The sequence below is a fragment of the Lonchura striata genome, chromosome 2, assembly GCF_050655825.1.
Source record: "Lonchura striata isolate lonStrDom1 chromosome 2, ASM5065582v1, whole genome shotgun sequence".
Taxonomy (NCBI): Eukaryota; Metazoa; Chordata; class Aves; order Passeriformes; family Estrildidae; genus Lonchura; species Lonchura striata.
The window spans coordinates 9859361-9878154 of NC_140704.1; the positions used below are offsets into that span (position 1 = coordinate 9859361).

Sequence of the window (18794 nt, forward strand, 5' to 3'; positions counted from 1 at the left end):
ATTTAATTACTTGTGTTTCCCTGAGTATTTGTTTTCTTTCCAGTTTTGTCTGAACATTTTCTGCAATATTGCCTGGTTTCTACAGGTTCTTTCCTTTCTCTGACAAGCACATTTCTTTTGTTACTGTGAACTTACCATTGTCTAGAGAAGATTACTGCCTCATCTTTCTAAGTCTCACTCTGTAGTTTGTTCCTTCGCTTATTGAAGCCTGACATCTAAGGCACCTATAATTTTTGATAGCTTCATACCAGGCTTCAGTCAACACTAACTCATATGCCAAGAGGATTTTTGCTTTATATAATAAGCTGTATTAACAGAATTTGCTTATTGCCAACTTACTTTGCCAAGCAGCCCTTTATCTTTGGACAGGAATCCACCACTGTTCTTCACTGCTACATCTAGTGTTCTTCTCTGTACTTCAGGCAGGGAAACACTGAAATCAAACCTGACAGGCAACGAGATGCTTTAGAGGGAATTTTGTACCAGAGGTCCAAGTTCAGTTCCTACAGCTAAACTGCCATTCCAATCAAAACCAAACCATCTCCCTCCCCAAATTAAAAAATGAGGTCTGAGAAAGTGAAGAAAACAACCCCAATGTTTTGCCTAACTTTTTTCTTGAAAATTGTCATCAGTATCAACATCAAATGTTTGAGACTTCTGTTACCTTTGGCCTCTAGAGGCCACTAGTAAAAGCAAACAAACACATGAACAAGACAAAAGGAGGCAAAGATCAAGCAATGAGTCTAGAGAAGAGACTGTGGAATCCTACTGTACTGACAGCTCAGTATTAGCATTTTCCAAAAGGAAAAGATTGGTCAGTCTTATTGATCCTTGGTACTTGATAACCAGAGCTCCTTTTCTTTCCTGGCTGGCTTAAAAAAAACTATCAAAAATAGTTCTTTGCTAGAGCTGAAACTTAGACAAAGTCAGGACAAAGTTATACCACAACTTACATCTATTTGTCACTACAGTTCTTAAACAGCTTTATTGCTTTGCAATACATTTTCCTTGGAAAGGCACGGAAATAAATCTATTACCTGGAATGAACAGGAGAAATCTGCACTACCGAGAAAATCTGCTAGAGCCTCTAGCTAATGATTTACAGATTTGCCTTGGACAGAAAGGACTGGATTGGTACAGTTCTGAGTTCATTTTCTGTCTGTAGAGAAAGGTCTTTATGGAAAAGTGATGAGTAGCAGAGTAAGGGGCAGACATGTGAGGGAAACTACTATCAAAAAGATGAGTGCAAGGATAAGGATTTTTATGCAGAATAATATTGCACAAGTTGGTACAACTTACAACATGTGGGCCAGGATATAACCTACAAGTAAATTTCCTGACTCCCTGGATGCTGAGAAGTACCACCGAGTGACTGAGCAATGTGACTATGCACAGGCACTGGCTGGCAGCACCAGCCAGGCACTCGGCCAGCCAAGCTTTCTGGCAAGAAGGGAGATCAGCAGCACTGGCCAGCTAAAGGCACTCGTGTTCTCACCACCTGCCAGGAGAGCAAATCCTGCAGCTGAGCTACCAGCATGGAACTGGTGTAGGAAGGCAGCAAAGACAGAAGTGGCTGCTAACAGCAAGAAGGGCTGTAGTGATAACAGGGAATAGAAGGAGAGAAGAACTGTTACAGCAGAAGAGAAAGGTATGATCAAGTCTAATGGTGACAACCAGGAACTTCAAGTAAGCACAGAAATCTTGATTTGACAGCCTTGTAATTACATGATACAAAACTACTGCATATAGTTTAGAACCTACATTTGATCAAACACTGGGTTTAATGTCTTCTTTGATACATGTGTTTTTCTTCTTCCCGATCGTCTCTTATCAGGCAATAAATACATTCGCACATAGGGATCAGATCCTTCTTCGGAAAATGCTATTAGATTTCTGTGGAAGTGAAGAACAAGGAAAAGCACTTAGAAAATCAACAAGACATTGTTAAATGTAAGTGTCCACACTACCATCACTTAATTTAGTACATGAAGCAATTCCCCTGCACAAAATATGATATGGAGTGACTTGCACAAGAGCAGATGACCAGTAAGCAGAGAGCAGAGGTGGAAATGCAATGTTCCCTAAATTCTAATTTGAAGTTTAGATATGGTTTTTTAGAAATCACGTGTTTTGGTCATTCTGTAAAAAATTCAGTCTCTGTTTAGTTTTCAGATACTGCTGATAAAAATCTAAATGTCATTTTCGTTTAAAATCTGACAGAGGCATAATAGACAAATATAAAATCAGAGCCAAATCTTCCACAAAGTTGTTACTATTCTGAGTATAGTGCTGTATATTTTTTTATTTATGCATATGTTATTTTAAAAGTAAGAAAGATTAACCAATCCACTTAAGAGTAAGTCAGGATATGTATTATAAACTTTATAAAGAAATATGCCCAAATATGAAATTGTGTATTGTATGCTCACCTGCAGGAATGCACTACCACAATCAGTTTGTTTCTTTGTGAACTATGACGAATTGTTAGCTGAATCTGTCCTAATGGAGACTGCCCCAGAGTTGTTCCACTGCAGGAAAAAGCAGAACAATATGCTTAGTTTTTAAAATGCACATTAAAAGTAAGACTTAACTGAGCAGTTTTTCCAGAAATCATGTATTATCCATTTAACTTCCCTAGACCAATGTGAAAGAAGAGAACATATGTGTGTGAGCATATCCTCATCAGATTTTTGTACTTCAATTCCTTGGCCAGCAACTCTGCTCTTCAAAATAGGCCAGGTATTCTTGTCACTATGAATATGGGACTTTACTCATTACAAGTAAAAAACTTGCTTGCCCTAAAATAAACATCAAAGCAGCATCTAGGAAATTGGAAAGAATAATAGTGATAGCTGCAATGAAAACCTCAGGCATGGGCCACTCTTACCTAAGGCTGGAAGCCAATTAGAAGACCAGCTCATTCTTTTCTAAATTCTCTTATCATAGAAATGTAGATATTCTTGGGATTCAAATAGTGATAATTTAAATCTACTTCCTGTCATAAAAGCTCAGTACAACCACAACCATTTTACTTTTCCATAGTTTATATCACCATGAAAACAAGATTAAAATAAATTTACACTTACAGGTCATATTTAAATAAAAAGCAAGCACCATGCTTAAGAACTTGCGTTTCACAGAATGGCCAGCATATGCAGTCCCCTCATCTCCATGAAATGCTCATTTTAGTTTGTGTGAACTAAGTATTTTCCATATCGTACAGGACAGTATATGCCGTATTTGCCATTTCTCAGTCACTTGAAAGGTATCTTATCTTCAAGGGAGAAGAGTGCCTGTTTTGTGAATATCTACTACAAAGTGATTGATCCATTAAAATCCCCAAGTCATTCACTTTAAAAAAAATAGAATGAAGACTTAATTTCAGTATTTTCTTAGTTATTAAAAAAAAAAAAAAAAAAAAAAAAAAAATCAAAGTACCTAAAAGCATTTGGTCTGCAATAAAGGACCTCATTACCTGTAGCTTTACCACTCTTACCAAATGACAAAATATGACACTTGTGCATTACGTGAGGAGTAGTATTTCAATCTTTATCACAATTAACAAACTAACTCAGTTTTGGACCAGGAGAGAGCCTGACCAAATCAAAACAAGTTAGCATGTGACTATGAAGATAAATGGGGGTCTGGAGCACATAAGCAGGTGGTGTATTTGTACAAATTAAAGAGAGAGCCAACAGCAGACTCAACTGCAGCCCTTCCACTACTTAAAGCAGACATTTTAGAGAAGACCAAGTCAGAATCCTCATGGCTGTACACAGTAAAATAATAAGAGGCCATAGTCAAGCTGCAGCAAGATAAATTTCAACAGAAATAAGGAAGAATGTTTTAAAAGTGGAGTGGTTAAGCACTGGAGTTGCTGAACAAGTTATGGCATCCAAATCCTTAGAGATAACGAAAAGTTGTTTGGACAAGGCCGAAGAAGCCTGATCTAACTTTGAAGAGGGATTTGCTCTGAGCAGAGGGATAATCAACCAGAGATTCTGACCAACATCTATGACTCAGTTGATTCTATGAACTCTGACAGAGAAAAAGAGGAATTAGTTAAATCCCTTGCAAATAAAAAAAGAAAATCTTTCTACTTAGATTCACAGAGAAGGGAATGAATAGTTTCCAGTCTCTTATTCAGAGCGGGATGGCTGCTCAGCTGTCTGTACTTGGTAAGTACAGCTGCCCACTGAGGCAAGTAAAAAAATTCAAGAATTTAAGAAAGCATGTCTGCAATAACTTCAGTGACTGCATAGTAACTGCCTACCCATTTAACATTCTTTATAGTTTAATATCCCTCTGAGTTATTTAAAAAGATCAACCATTTCCAGCTTAATTGGCTTAATTAATGCTAATAGGATTCAGTGGTGAAACAGGCAACTACTGCCATGAAACTACAAAGTGCAGCTATGAGAAGAAGTGGGACTTTATCTAGCAGACGATCACAATGGCAAGGAACTTCTAATTGCAGCTTCTGTCTGAGATACCAGGAAGAAGCAAAAAAACCCCAATGACTGAACAGTAAAGAACATTTCTGGAATGTGAACTGAGCACTCCTGCTTTGGTGACACTCTTTGTGAATCGGCTGCAGCCATCGGTGCAGGCCGTACTTCTCGAGCTGCCGGAGCCTCTGGCGCAGCTCCTGCGTGGCGATGGGCAGGGAGATGTCCGAGGCGATGCTGGGCGTGGGCTCCTTCACCGACAGGTGGCTGGGCGAGCAGGAGAAGTTGGAGGCGTGGAGGCTGGAGGAGCTGCGGCTGAGATCTGTTGGCCACTGTGGGCTGGCATTGGGAGGCTGACTTTTATCAGCTGTGTCAGTCTTTTTATCACTGTCAGTCACTGGGGATGCTGGAACAGGCTTGTTGGGATCAGATGTTGGCGAGACAGGAACCTGAGGCTTAAAAGATGATTTTCTTGCATCTTTGGAAAGAGATGGCCTTTTTACTTGGGCTGAGTGTTGATGATCTGGAGATCTTGCCGGCTTTTCAAGAGAAAGGACCTGGATACAGGAAAATACACATAATGTTACTATTCTGCAGTATAAGAAACAGGAACAAATCACAATACTGGTTGTTGACAAGTTGTAAAGTTAAGCCACTAAAACAGGACCAAAACCATTCACAATTGCTAACTCTACAATATGAAATGCTTTACATGACAAAACACAACTCCACCTTCTTCATGGCAACTGCAGTAACTATAAAACAATGTGAAATTCGCCATACATTAAGAATCATTCCTCATTATTCCCTTCCCGCATTCTATGCACTTCTGGTGTAAATGCTATTCACTTTGCAGTTCTAGCCATCTGGAAAGACATTCTGTAATTTTTTTCTTCCACTCTCTTGAAATTTAATTTTACATCACAATATTTTCTCATTAATTTTTCTTACTTTCTCTTTTATATGTTGAATTTATTAATCACACATAAGCAACCAAGTGCTTTAGAAAGAAAAATAACAGAAGCGTTATAATGAAGAGATATAATACCTTATTAAAACAAGTAATTTAGATGGAGAAAAAAGACAAACCAACTTTCAGGTATGCAAGTTTTGTTTTCAAAACTCCAACATCCTTGAAAGCTGGTTTGAATTTTTCCAGTACTATGCAGGTACTTCCTTTCCTGATACACTTTATATTTTAAAACCATCAAAACCTCACCTCCATTTCTAGATAGAGGCTTTTTCACTGATCTGTAGCCCACTGGGTTCAAAAGATATTTGAAGGAATTCAAATTCCAAACATGATTTCCAAATCTAAAACCACAGGGGACTTCAGTTTTAATTAATGCAGATGACAATTGTTTAACTTTGAGCATTGTACAGTTTTCAAATGGAATATATTTAAATTAGAGGCTATCTCTGTGTACTGATAGCTCTGCACAACCAAGGACACTTGGCAGGTGACATCAAAGGAAATGTACTGGCTTCTTCAAAAGCTGGAAGACCAGGAGTCACCACAGCCCTAAATATGCTTTCAGATGTTTACAAAGGGCAAGGTTTTAGAGTACCCTGAGTGCAATCTTCATGTTTATAGTGCTGTTGGGACCAGAGTTGCTCAGGTGGAATCGCTGATGCATAGTTAAATCTTCACTCTCTAGCAACTGGCTTAGAGGCAGCTTGAAGTTCCCCAAAGAACACTGGTGCTGTTCATCCCTCACCTGAAGGAACACAGAAATTAAGTCACTTTGTAACATCTGCTTTGTAAGAATTCAAAGAAAGAAATTAGATTTTTGTTTAAAAATAAAAATACAAACAATATTGAAAGTAGTTTGTTCTTAAACCAAGTTTTCCTGATTTTAAGATAACTTTACACTGAAGAAGGAAAAAACAAATATACTCAAAGCCTCATTTCTTCAACCTTACCATCTAAAGCAAAAGTAAGATAGAAAAGTAACCACCACATCTACATCTACCAGACCTTTGAACAAATAATTTCCTTGGTATGAAAGAGGAAATATTCCTAGTTCCAAACTGGTATACCAAATTTACTTTTGGATTTTTTTTTTAATTAGACAACCATTAACTGTTATTCATGTGAGAGCCTGGTTATAGTCTTTCTTCCTTTTAGTAGTAAATAGAAATAAACATCTCATTGCTTGGTATTAAAAAATACTTTAAGTATAATTTTAATAATGCTCACATTATATTTAGTGTCATTTCGTAACAGCCTTTAATGTGTGACTTTTACTGCTACAACATCTTAGAAAAGAAAGGTGTCTAAAGAGAGTGAGACACATACCTCAACTTCAAGATCTTGTCTTTTGGGATTGTGTACAAAGAAAGTAAAGTTTTCCTCCCATACTGGTTCATTTGTCTTGTATCTAATCTGAAGTTAAGAAAAAAGGAAGCACACGAATTATCAAACAGTTTGTCTAACAGAGGTGGTGTCAAGAGATGAGCACATTTTTCATTTTGCCGTTTTTCATGTTTTGTTTGGTGTGTTCAGAGAAGGGCAGCACGGCTCGGGAAGGGTCTAGAAAACAAGTCTGATGAGGAACAGCTGGGGTTGCTTGTCTGGAGGAGGCTCAGGGGAACCTTACTGCTCTACAACTCCCTGGCAGGAAGCTGCCTGAAAGGAGGCTGTGGCCAGGTGGGGGTCAGCCTCTTCTCCCAGGCAACCAGCGACAGGACAAGAGGACACAGTCTTAAACTGCACCAGGGCAAGTTTAGGCTAGACATTAGAAAAAAATTCTTCACAGAAATAGTGACTGGGCACTGAAATGTGCTGCCCAGGAAGGTGGTGGAGCCACCATCCCTGGAGGTGTTTAAGAAAAGACTGGATGCAACCCTTTGTGCCATGGCTTAGTTGGTAAGGTGGTTTTAGGCCATAGGTTGTAATCCTTGGCTGCTCATTGCCAATTTCAGTTCTGGTGGCAACTTAATGTGTGCATATGCTCCATGATTTGGTAGCCAAATGCCAAGCTCACAGACCTACCAAATATGTGAAGACAAAGCCAACTTTAAAGGGTGGGAACTTACCTTACTCTCCTGTGCCTTGTGTCCAACTGACAGCAAAACAAGTGGGTTGGGATTGCTGTTTATTTTCTTTCCTGACTGGTAAAGAAAAAAACGAAAACTTTGCTTTCAGAATAAAGCAAAACTTCTCCCCTCTGAAACGTAAATGTTTGCATCTTAAAAATACAAATCATATGCATTCTACTACATGCTTCTCTATTATTCTCAGTATTTTACTCAGCCGGCTGGAATGGCAGACTGGCGAGTAGCTGGTGAACACATCAGCATGAAGGCATCCAACTACCTGAATATGCTGAAGCAAAATGCTACTAATAAGCAGGAGTTTTAGACACATTTCCATTTTCTTTAAATGAAACTGGTAAGATGCAAATTCTTATCTTTTAATGAGCATTACAATCCCCAAAGCTAATGAAGCATAATTAAATCTGCAAAATGAATATTGCATGCAGATGGAAGATATGAAGAAAGCACAAACTCAGGAACTTCATATACAGTGCTGTAGAACTATTAAATTGGATGTGGTATCCAACACTGATGTTCCCTACTTTTCAGTTTGGGGGAGAAAGAATATGCACTACAATGTATGTGAGGGATATTTCTACAGTTTACCAAATACTCTTTATTAGAGAATCAACCATCTGCCATATCTGAGCCTTGCTCATCAGCTGTATAGCATTACATCAAACTGTGAAAACAAACATCAGTTTAGAAACAAATTATATATGCAAAGGAACATTCCAACTATATGTTTCTTTCATGAATTTCAATTTAAACTAACAAAAATTCAATTCAGAAAGAAAATTTAGACATGAAAGTTAATCATCTCAAGCAGGTGTTAATGCAGTTTAAAAAGCCTAGAAAATGTAGGATACATGATTACTTTGAGTTCTACCCTGTAGGAAAATCAGATATATCAACAGATAGTTAAAATCCTCTTAATGCATGTAAGGTCACAATTACAACCAAGTGATTAAAATATTTTATATTTTTAAATTAAGAAAGTGCATAATTTAGATATATTTTTTTATCTGGACATCCTACTTTCACTAATAATTCTCAACTTTAATGTCACATACTGCTTAGAATCATACTTTCCTTTAGAAATAAAGCTGTTAAGAAAGCACTCCTTTCTTGGATGAATGCTGCCTTTCTTTTTTTGTCATTTCTACTTAAAAAAATATTTAGCTCTCAAATAAAACTGAATACAAAGGTTTACAGAACAGAAAGAAAGCCACATTACACTGCAGCTGATGGTGTTTTAAAATGGCAGGTGACATTGTCTTCGTTTTTTTCTTTGTCCACAAAAAGGTGCCTGAAACTTTCTTCATAAAATGATCAAAATACAGGAGTTGACAAAAGACTCTGTCACTTATGCTGGTATGTAAATAGGAATAATTTTAATTCAAATTAAGCAGGTAGCAATGTGCACACACACATATAATGCACCGCTAACACCAGGTAGTGACAGACTTGCTGTGCACAGCCTATTAAAGTCTGTCCCAGCTGAGCATCAAGCCCTTTCCAAGTCTGCCTACCAAAAAGCTGGCCTAATTTTCTTTAGCACTCATATAAAGATGTAAAACCTTCTAAAAACATCTAGTAGGAATAAGATTATTCCAAACCAATCATTCAGAGCTGAGTGATAAGGTATCACTCAGTATGTGAACGATGTCTTAGCTTTCATGTCAGCTTCATTCTTTAGTTACTACTACAAATTAGTTCTCAGCACTTTTCCCCAGTCTTCTCAAGCAGCCTGTACTCCACTGATCTGATCTAGAGTTCAAATTACCAGAGAGCACAATATTTTAACAACATCCTGACACTGGCTTCTTGAAATCAAATTCAAGTGAAACAGAATCACACTAACTATGTATCTGGCAATAGAAATCTCATCCAGTGCTGGAAGCAGAGTGTTGCAGGCATTCGTGCATTTCCAATTACTTTTGTGACCTTAAATGGACAACTATATTAATGTTACCTTTAGGGCTTTCTGAACAGCAGCCTTCTTCAAGCCATCAGGGTTAAATTCTAATGGATTATTCTTTTAAGTCAGGAGAGAATGAACATAGGAAGGGTTAATAAGACATGCAATGAAGCAATTTCACTAGGTTAATTAATTATGACATGACAACATAGGACAAAGCAGGTGAAAACAAATCAACCTAAAAATAACCCCAAAAAACCACATCTATCAAATAAAACAAAACAATGAAGGACCACAACAATAACAGAAAAGTTGGACAAATTTTTTTTTCCTCTTCTCCTCTGGATAATTTTATTCTGTTTTAAAACTAAGATACCCAATTTCCGTCTGCTTGTATTTCTTTGCTCATTTTTTTTACCCTAATAGAGATAATTCACAAAATATTTTTATTTAATGCCTGATGCCCTATGAACTGCCTTCTGAATGATCCCTTTTAGAATTTGTTTGAGCATATTTTCACAAGCCAGAAGTTTCTCTGATGATAAGTCAAGTAATTATGCAAAGGAGCCCTTTTATGGGAGAAATTACAACATCTAATTGATAGGGATTTATATCATTATAAAAGTCAAAGTTCTTTAGAGCCTCTTCAGAAAAGTGATGCAAACACTGCATGCTAACTAGAATGAAGGTCTGCTGCTTCACTCAGTTGAATGAAGACACACAAATACACTAAAAATAGGAATTTAAACTGGCTAAGCAGGACAACACCTCTGACTGCTTTCCATTAAATATGGAAATGTTAGAATTTTATTTTAAGATTAATATATTGTTCTTTAAGTGACAATAGTGTCTAAAAAATTTGCATTAAATTAATAAGAAATCATTTCAGAAAATGAGATTTGGAAATAAAACAGACTTCAAATTAGTATACTTATGGCTGGCTTTTTTCTTTAGGGACACATTTTTGTTTCAAGGAATAATTCTTCTTTAGAAGCTGTAGCTTGTGACAATAAAAAAATTGCATAGTGGCCCTTTAAAATATTCTTGTTTATGAACAGGAACTGGTAATAATGCTTTGCCAAAAGAAATGCCTTTCAGAAATTAAAATCTAAGTGACTAAAATTTGAAGAGATTTAACCTTTATGCAGAAATATTATTTTGCAGATTCTTTTAGGATGTCATATACTCCAGTTGGCCAAAATATTCCAAAGATTCCTGGCATCTCACTTGAAAATTTCTATTTCAGAAGGAACATATAATCCATGACAAAATTACAGAATATTTTGAGTTGGAAGCAACATCAAATCCAACTCTTAAACTTGAGAGAACCCAAAAATAAGTTTGACTACTTTTGTGGGGTATTTTTTTTAATATTATATTTCTTACAATACAATCAAGGATTTGTCCACAGTTATTTATCTGATACATTAGGAACTTAGTATTGTACTTGCAGAACTTCAAAGATGGAGACTGCACATTATCCCTAGTTGAAACTAATTGAAACTAACTATTCCTTATTGAAACTAATTTTTGCTGGAGATTGAAACCATTCTTTCCTGGAGTTTAAGCACCATTCCCTGTTTTCTGACAAAGGCAAAAGTGTCACTTTGTTTGCAGCAATTGTGGATTCTCCATCCCTGGAAATGTTCAAGGCCAAGTTGAATGGGGTTTTTGAGGAACCTGATCTAAGTGTCCCTGCCCATGGCAGAGGGCTTGGAAGGAGATGATCTTTAAGGTCCCTTCCAACCCAAACCCTTCTGTGGTTCCACGATTTATTTCCTAAGGCTGAAGTCCCTTTCTTTGCTAGCCAAGGTTACTGTCTCATCATCAGTGCTGTGCTCCAGACCTTACATTGCTACAGCCAAGATCAGGGCCTTGGTAATGGCCAAGTAGAACAAAAGGATTAGGCCATGCTTCTCACAGGCTGCATTCCTCTTTCCTACATAGAGCACAGTGTTTTCTTTCATGACAATATGACACAGTGTGACTACAAATCTCTTTCTGTAGAAAGATCTCTTTTCAAATCTCTTTCTATTTCCATCCCACATTTATAAGGATGTAATGACTTCCCTCTACAGAGAAGTACCTGATTTATTCAAGTGGCAGCTACAATTCACCAATATTATTTTGAATCTTAAACTGCCACTCAACTTACTGGACTTTTTTTCCTTCCCATTTGCACCTGCATATTCAATACGAATCTTTCCCCTCCTATATTATTATTTCAAGGAATTTTAGAAGTCAAAACTTCTACATAACACATACAAAACACTTGTATGTGCTCATACAACCACTGACTCCTGGATATTGAGCATATCTCAATTCCTCTGGAATCATAGCAAGGATAGGCCAGGAGGGATATCAGCTGGGGCAAATATGTTTTAAGCCAGGCCTCAGGTTTCAAGGGAAGAAGCTGCAGGTTCATGAAGATGGTGGCTGAAAGGCTGGGAGGAAGGAGACTCAGAGGAGAAAAGGGGATACTCAAAAAGGGAATGTCTTGCTTTGCGTGACAAAATAGTCTTGATATGGTTCTGAATGTCTCTGCAGTACAGGAAAAGAGGATGGGTTATCCAAGAAATATACTGAAAATGACACAGTGGCATTCTCCAACAGCCACTGACATTTGCAGTAAATCCTAATAACAAACCCATAAATTACAAAAGTAACAAATTGCCTTGTTATTCAGCCAGCTCCTGATTCAATATGCTTCAGAGAATGACTCATTATTTCTTTTGACTCACTGAGTGTTGCTTGGGGTATCTCTGAGTGCATCCTCACCAGATAACCAGAAGACACTACATTTAAAAGCTCATTTAAAATATGGATAATTTATATATTACACAGACACCAAGACTGTTATGAATTACTGATTATCATAAAACTCATGTCATTTTTGGAAATTTAACTAACACAATTCTTATACCTTAACTTCAGCTAAATCAGATTTAAATGGGTGAACGTCTTGGTGTCACAAACCTAGGTCTGCAGCAGTGAATAAACTATCCAAAAAGGAACAGAGATCACTCAGAATTTTCCTCTCCCCATAGGAAGTGAGCTCCCTTTTCAACACTTCCTCAGTAACTCATGTTACACGTTAGAGACTGAGCTTGCAGGTGTGAATGTTTGTGCAACAGCCCATATTTAAGGATGCCCTGGGAACAAGAGCAGTTCTCGGGCTGCTGGAGCTGTTTTTATCCCTGGGCCACTACAGACCTCTCCTCTCCCCTTGCCTTCAGCCACAATCCTCTCCTCTTGCAGCAAGATCAGCACCCAGGACACTGCAGAGCCAGGCAGCTCCCAGTGCTGCAGAAGGGAATCCAGACCCAGCTTTCTTTGAACAGCTGCTGCTCCACTCTGCCTCACAATCAATTCAGGGATTTGGAATTTTTTTTCTAAATAAATTTCTAAATAAATAAATTTCTAAATAAATGCTCTATTCAGACAACCTATCTTAACACAAAGATCCTAAGATCCATAAAAACCATCAGGCATCAGGGCTGCATCCTTAATCCAGCTTTTTGTTGTTGTTGTTGTTTTTTAATAATAATTACTTTAAATATATATGTGGTATCTGTATAACTAAAAGAAACAGCAACTCTTTAATAGTTTTAATACCAAGATGATGGAACTGTAGGTTATAAATTGTCTATCTCATTCATTACTTTTTAACAAGATTATAGAACGGTTATAAATTTTTAGATACTTTAAAATTAACCTCTACAGAGAAACTAATAGAAAGGATTTTGCTGGGCTTTGGAAAGGTGTTTTAAAATCAAGGGTTATGATGTAGCCAGCCAGTTACAAATTGATCTGCACAATCTTCAAAGACAAACCCATCTCCCTCTGCGAAAAGATACTTATTCTGAACAGATACTCAATTTTTGAAGATACCAAGGCTGAACTTCCAGATTTAAGTGTAAGAAACTCAGAGGCTCATCAGTTTTTAATAGTTTTGTAACATTAAATTCAAGCAAAAAATAGTACTTGGTAGTTCACCCTAGCCTGGATTCTCCCAACTACAGACTAATTTCCAAAAAAGAAAAGGAGCTTGGGAATTTGCAAAACAAGGAGCATCATGGAGTGAGATAGAATTTACAAGGGAATTCATAGTCTGGAAAGCACCAAGAACTGCGCCCATTTTTAAAACAACTTGAACCAGTGTGGAGAGGTTGCAAGTTCTTACAAACATTGAGTGTGTCACCTTTTGAAGAACTATTGGTTGCAATATTTATTATTTTGATTTATTTACAAAAGAAGCCAACAATTAACCAGCATACAGTGTGCTAGTACAGTATTCATTTTATTTCTCAATGAATCAGCAATTTAAGTTAAATGTAAAGAGCTTTCACAATAAACTTATCTTGGGTTTTTATCATAAAAGGTTAATTACTTACCCAATGATATGCTGATCAATGAAATTTAAGTAGCCTTTAAAATGCAATAAAAATAGCACAAAAACAATGCACACTTGTTGAAACCATGCAGGAAAACAAATTGCATGCTCTCATTCCACTAGAGTGAGTGGCTTTAGTAGCACTAATCCACACTCTGGCAGAGAAAAGGTACAATACAAACAATACCAGAGAACTCACAAATAGTGCTCTATAGAGTGAGGTAGTGTTTTCACAAAAGACTAGTCCCGATGCTCTCCTCTCTTTTAAGTATCCACACCCAAAGTTTCCCTCGTAGATACTCTTAGGAAGATGGAAATGGAAGGAGAAAGCAGAGTGATGGGATTGTGGCAGAATGAATGCATAAGCAGCTTTACTACACAGAAAAGTTAAGGAAAATAGTCAAAGGATTCCAGAGAAAACAGCAGGTAACAAAAAGTAAATATTTGTCATTACAAATAGTTTCATCTATTAAATGACTTTCTGTAGCACAGCAAGGTGGAATGCTTTTTGAATTTTATTTTGTTATTAATTACTCAACTATATTATTAACCCACTTTCCAGGCTCACTCTTGGTAGCTCAGATTTATATGGCAGATCCAACTAATGTTTACTAACTTAGACACCAGTGTTCTACACCATTTCTATTTCTTTTCCAGCTCAATCATCCCACAACTATGATGCAAAAGAAAGGCCTCTGTTGTGGTAACTCAACACTACAGCTTGAACAAAACAAGGTTATAGGCATGACCTAAAATGTACAGTGATAAGCATTCACTTAAGGCAATTTTCAAGGTCATAAAAGGTAATTATTCATGTAGAAAACATTTCACTGTAACATTAAAGTGGTGCACAAAAGTCTTCAAACTATTAATAAAAGTCAGTGTAATTTTAACCATTCTCTTTGAATTCTCTCTTCTCCATAAATACAAGAAATCCAAGAGATTAATTTGCTATTTCTCTACATAACCCCTACCACTGAACTTGAGCAAAACATAAGAAACCAACAAATGTCATGTTTAGTCTTGTAAATGTTGCTCCATATTAGAATCCTATGGCTATTAAAAAGCTCTATTTACTACAATTAACTGCAGTTCTTGTAGAAGCTCCATGACATTGTCTTTCTGGCATGTACAGGAACATTTTCAGTTCTGCATAAAAAAAGTATTCCCGTGGCATTTCCCCCGTTTGACAAAACTGTGAAGCCTTTAGGTCTCTGGTTTTGGAAAATTTGATTTAACACAATATCATATTATTATTTTGTAGTAAAGTTGTACAACAATTATTCCACGTTACTTTCTATTATATTCTTTACAACACTGGAAAGAAAATGACTTGAAGTTAAATATTGAGTCGTTTGTTGCAACTGCTTTTGTGGGCTGGTAGAGGAAGAAAAGAGTAAGAGGATTAAACAGGTCCCACACTATGACCATCATTCTCAGCCCACCCAGGCAATTCTTTACTGTAGACAGAATATCAAATGCAGCAATAGGAAATTCAGAATGCTGTTCCCAAATTTCCTAACTGGTCTGCTTTGTGCAAAGAACTCCCCCTTTCTGTGCCCTAGAATTTAGAGATCTACTGATTAAATGAACTGAAATTAAAATCCTGTCTGCAAAAATAGGTAGAACTTGAGACCTGCAACCTCATCTTCCCAAAATAAGGAGACAATGTTAGAGAATGTTTGTTTAAAAGGAAAAAATTTAATTTATGATAGCCTCAGAGTACTTGCTGGAGAATGTAACATAGAGAATCAGAGCTATGTGGAAAAGACTGGAATTGGTGTATCAGAGAAATTTACACCATTTATTTTAAGTAAGAGGCTTTAGTGTGTTTTACCAGACATTAACTTTGTAGCTATTTCAGTAAAATTCAGTAGTTGAACAAGAAGACATATGAATTGGTTCAATTGAATCTAGTACATAAAACATATGGCAGACAGACTTTTTCTATCTGTTGCAGTTCTCTGAAACTGATGCTAAACACACCATAATTCTATTCTGTTCTGTTCCTGCTTACTCTATACTGTAGCAATTCTTTTTTTTTTTTTATGCTAAGTTTCAGGTTTTGCCCAAATTCAATATACAGTGAGGTTAAAAAGGAAATGTGAGGATCTATTCCAAATGAGTCTTTTTAGCTTTTAAAATAGCCTAGAGATACTACCTCCAACCTCTGCTCTATAAACCCTGGAACAGACATGAAATCACTAGTCAGTCATGTAAATTGTTTGGGCTATTAAGGTTTCATTTTTTACCTCTCTAATTTAACTTAATTTTAACTTGAATTTCAGCAGACAAATCTGAAAAATGCATGCAAAAAATCCAAAGCTTGAAAACCGTATTCTCTAATTAATGTTTTAGTTGTCACTTCCAGAACTTCTAATCTAATAGCAATACTGTAAACCAGCAAACTCAGTTAAGTTTCACCTATCTCTTTGTGGTAGAGTTAACCTTATTACTGCTATCAGTTACAACCAGAACAGTACTTTACTAACCTGAAATAAACTCTAAAACAAGTTATTTCACAGTCCAATAGGATAAATCCATAGAGAGAGAGAACATGATTTATTTCTATGTTTTGCACAAGCAAATAACCCACCCTGCAAAAAACAATCTGATAGAAATCTCCTACAAGTATTCTGGTACTGTAACATCAACTGCACAGTACTGATTTCATGGTGAGAACTTCAGTACCTTCAAATCTCCAGCAATACCCTAAGCCAAAGCAAGCAAGTTAACCTGAACTTAAGGAAGTGGGTTTCTTTCCCAGTTAGTTCCTTAAAATTCCTCATGCTAGTCCCATACCATTTAGGGAAAACATCATGTAATAAAAACATGCAGCCTTTCAAGTCCAGGAAAGGAGCATTCTTTAAAGAAAAACCACACTGATTAAAGAATAATGTTTTATTAAATATATAGCTAAATACTATGCTACTAAAAAAGTGGACCTTACATTACAAGTCTTGAAAGGAGAGGAATTATAGAGAAGGTGGCACAATGTGTGTTAGTAAAGCAGTGTGTCACACTACCAAGCAAGACATGCTGGGAGTACCCAAGAGGCTCTGTGACAAAAGGGCATCCATGAGAACATAACTTACAGGCAGATTTCTTGCTGAGTCCAAATACAGAATAAGCAATGCAGATGAAAGCCCATCATTAGCTTGGTCTTTATCAGCTCTAATGCTTGTTAGCACCTACAACAAAAACACACTGTAAGCCCTTCTGGAAACCAAGTATTACTATTTCTATCCCATTTCTGGGGAAAAAAAAAAAAACACCAAAAAAACCCCAAAACAAACAAACAAACAAAACCAAAAACAAACCACCAAAAAACACAAAAAAACCCAAAACAAAACAAACAAAAAAAACCAACAACAACAACAAAAAAACCCCAAAACCAAAAAACTGTCTCCCAAAAAGCAAACATTCATAAATTAAGAGCCTGAAACATAGTAAGTATATTTTCAAGACTCATACAGATATTTCAAAACCATTTGCATGGCAACTTGCACCCATTTCCTACTTATTGTTTTTAGATTGGACAGATTGTAGTATCATATCCACCTTTATCTCCCAGACATTCTCAAACACTAAGAGAAGAGAACCACAAAAGCATATGGAAATCTCATTTAAACCATTGACACTTATGGCTGCTTTGAGATTTCTAAAGACAGAGAGCTTCAACTAAAGCTACAAGTTTCTCCAAATTCACAGCAGATAGAAAACCGGCTAAATACTTAACAAACAAAAAAGTCACAACAAAATCACCCCAAAACAATTAAGATTAGAATGAAAGTAATGTGTTCCTTTAATACCTTGTCTAGATTGTCAGCAGTTGGCATCAATGTGAGCCATTCCAGTTTTAAATGCAACTTTCCTTTGGACACTTCATCTAAAGTAAACCACTGAAAATAAAGCAAAGTAATGTGAAATAAGCTGGCAAACAAATATATGATTGCAATTGGTTCTTCAGGACATTTAGGAAGCACTAAAGTCTGTTAAGAATCTCTCAGAGGTGAATTCCACATAACCTGAAAGATCTGATCCATTATGTCATGTTTTGCATAAAGTATTACAACACAAAATGATAAAACCACCCAGACAAACCTCTACATTATATGATAAAAGCATATTTAAAACACCAAGAAAATTCCTAAAGTTCTGTAGAGATGTTCTGGGAAAACAAACCCGGCAAAATGTTCCTATAGAATCTCTTTTACATATAGGACAAAAATTAAGTCTGCCCAGCAATTAACTATTCTCTTGCAAAAAAATCTTCTCACCAAATATCTAAGTTACTATTTTTTGCATTTGCATAGGAATAACCTTAAAACTCCAAGACCAACAAAGAATGTAATTATTTTTCAGATTTCACCAGTTTACATATCTCTGAAACCACTGTACTGATCAACAGGACATCTGTTTCTACAGCATTAGGGTTATTCATGCACATACAGGAATTATGCACAAGAAAAAAATAATCCAAGAGCAGCTACATGTACAACATATGGGCCTTGTTAAACCAAAACCTACTGAACTTGATTACCTCATCTAGAAGACGCTCCTTTTCAACTTCAATTAAATCAATCATCAAACTAGAAAAATGGAGAAAAAGAAGCAGTATTTTAGCCAAGAAACAAAAGATCTAGCACAGAACTCAAGCACCACTCTGTGCTTGCTGAGTATCCACCACTGAGATCAAAAGAGCAGAATACTATTCTTTTAGCACCTAAGAACAGAAGGAGCAGGGAATGAAATGGCTGAGCAAAGATGAGTGCAGGGTAATAGAAAAATGCCTACACTATAGAGGCCACAAGGGCAACTGGCACAATATAACTCACATATACATGACCAAACTCTCAAAACAGAGCACATCCAAAGACCCACTGCAATAGCACCTGGACATATGCTATGAACAAATTCATGTTTGCAGTGTTTGGGAGAGTTCTAGTTCATACAAGCTAAAAATGTAGCAGGGAATGAATCTGATAAAAAT

At 36.6% G+C, this 18794-nt stretch overlaps 1 protein-coding gene across 5 annotated transcripts in view; it reads right to left on the minus strand.

Moving 5' to 3' along the window:
- The window catches only part of ESYT2 (extended synaptotagmin 2), a 79160-nt gene that overhangs the window by 3884 nt on the left and 56482 nt on the right, over nt 1-18794 (minus strand). For 2 of the 5 annotated variants that reach the window (XM_021526535.4, XM_085572948.1), the window contains exons 11-22: nt 18345-18393; nt 17614-17703; nt 16897-16992; nt 14001-14102; nt 9463-9525; nt 7488-7562; nt 6748-6834; nt 6017-6166; nt 4617-5005; nt 2430-2528; nt 1762-1893; nt 340-445 (exon numbers count right to left, since the gene is read on the minus strand). In XM_021526535.4, the coding sequence (XP_021382210.1) occupies nt 340-445; nt 1762-1893; nt 2430-2528; nt 4617-5005; nt 6017-6166; nt 6748-6834; nt 7488-7562; nt 9463-9525; nt 14001-14102; nt 16897-16992; nt 17614-17703; nt 18345-18393 (1438 nt within the window). The remainder of the gene's footprint in view (nt 1-339; nt 446-1761; nt 1894-2429; nt 2529-4616; nt 5006-6016; nt 6167-6747; nt 6835-7487; nt 7563-9462; nt 9526-14000; nt 14103-16896; nt 16993-17613; nt 17704-18344; nt 18394-18794) is intronic. The other 3 variants (XM_021526538.4, XM_021526537.4, XM_021526539.4) reach the window with 3 other exon arrangements.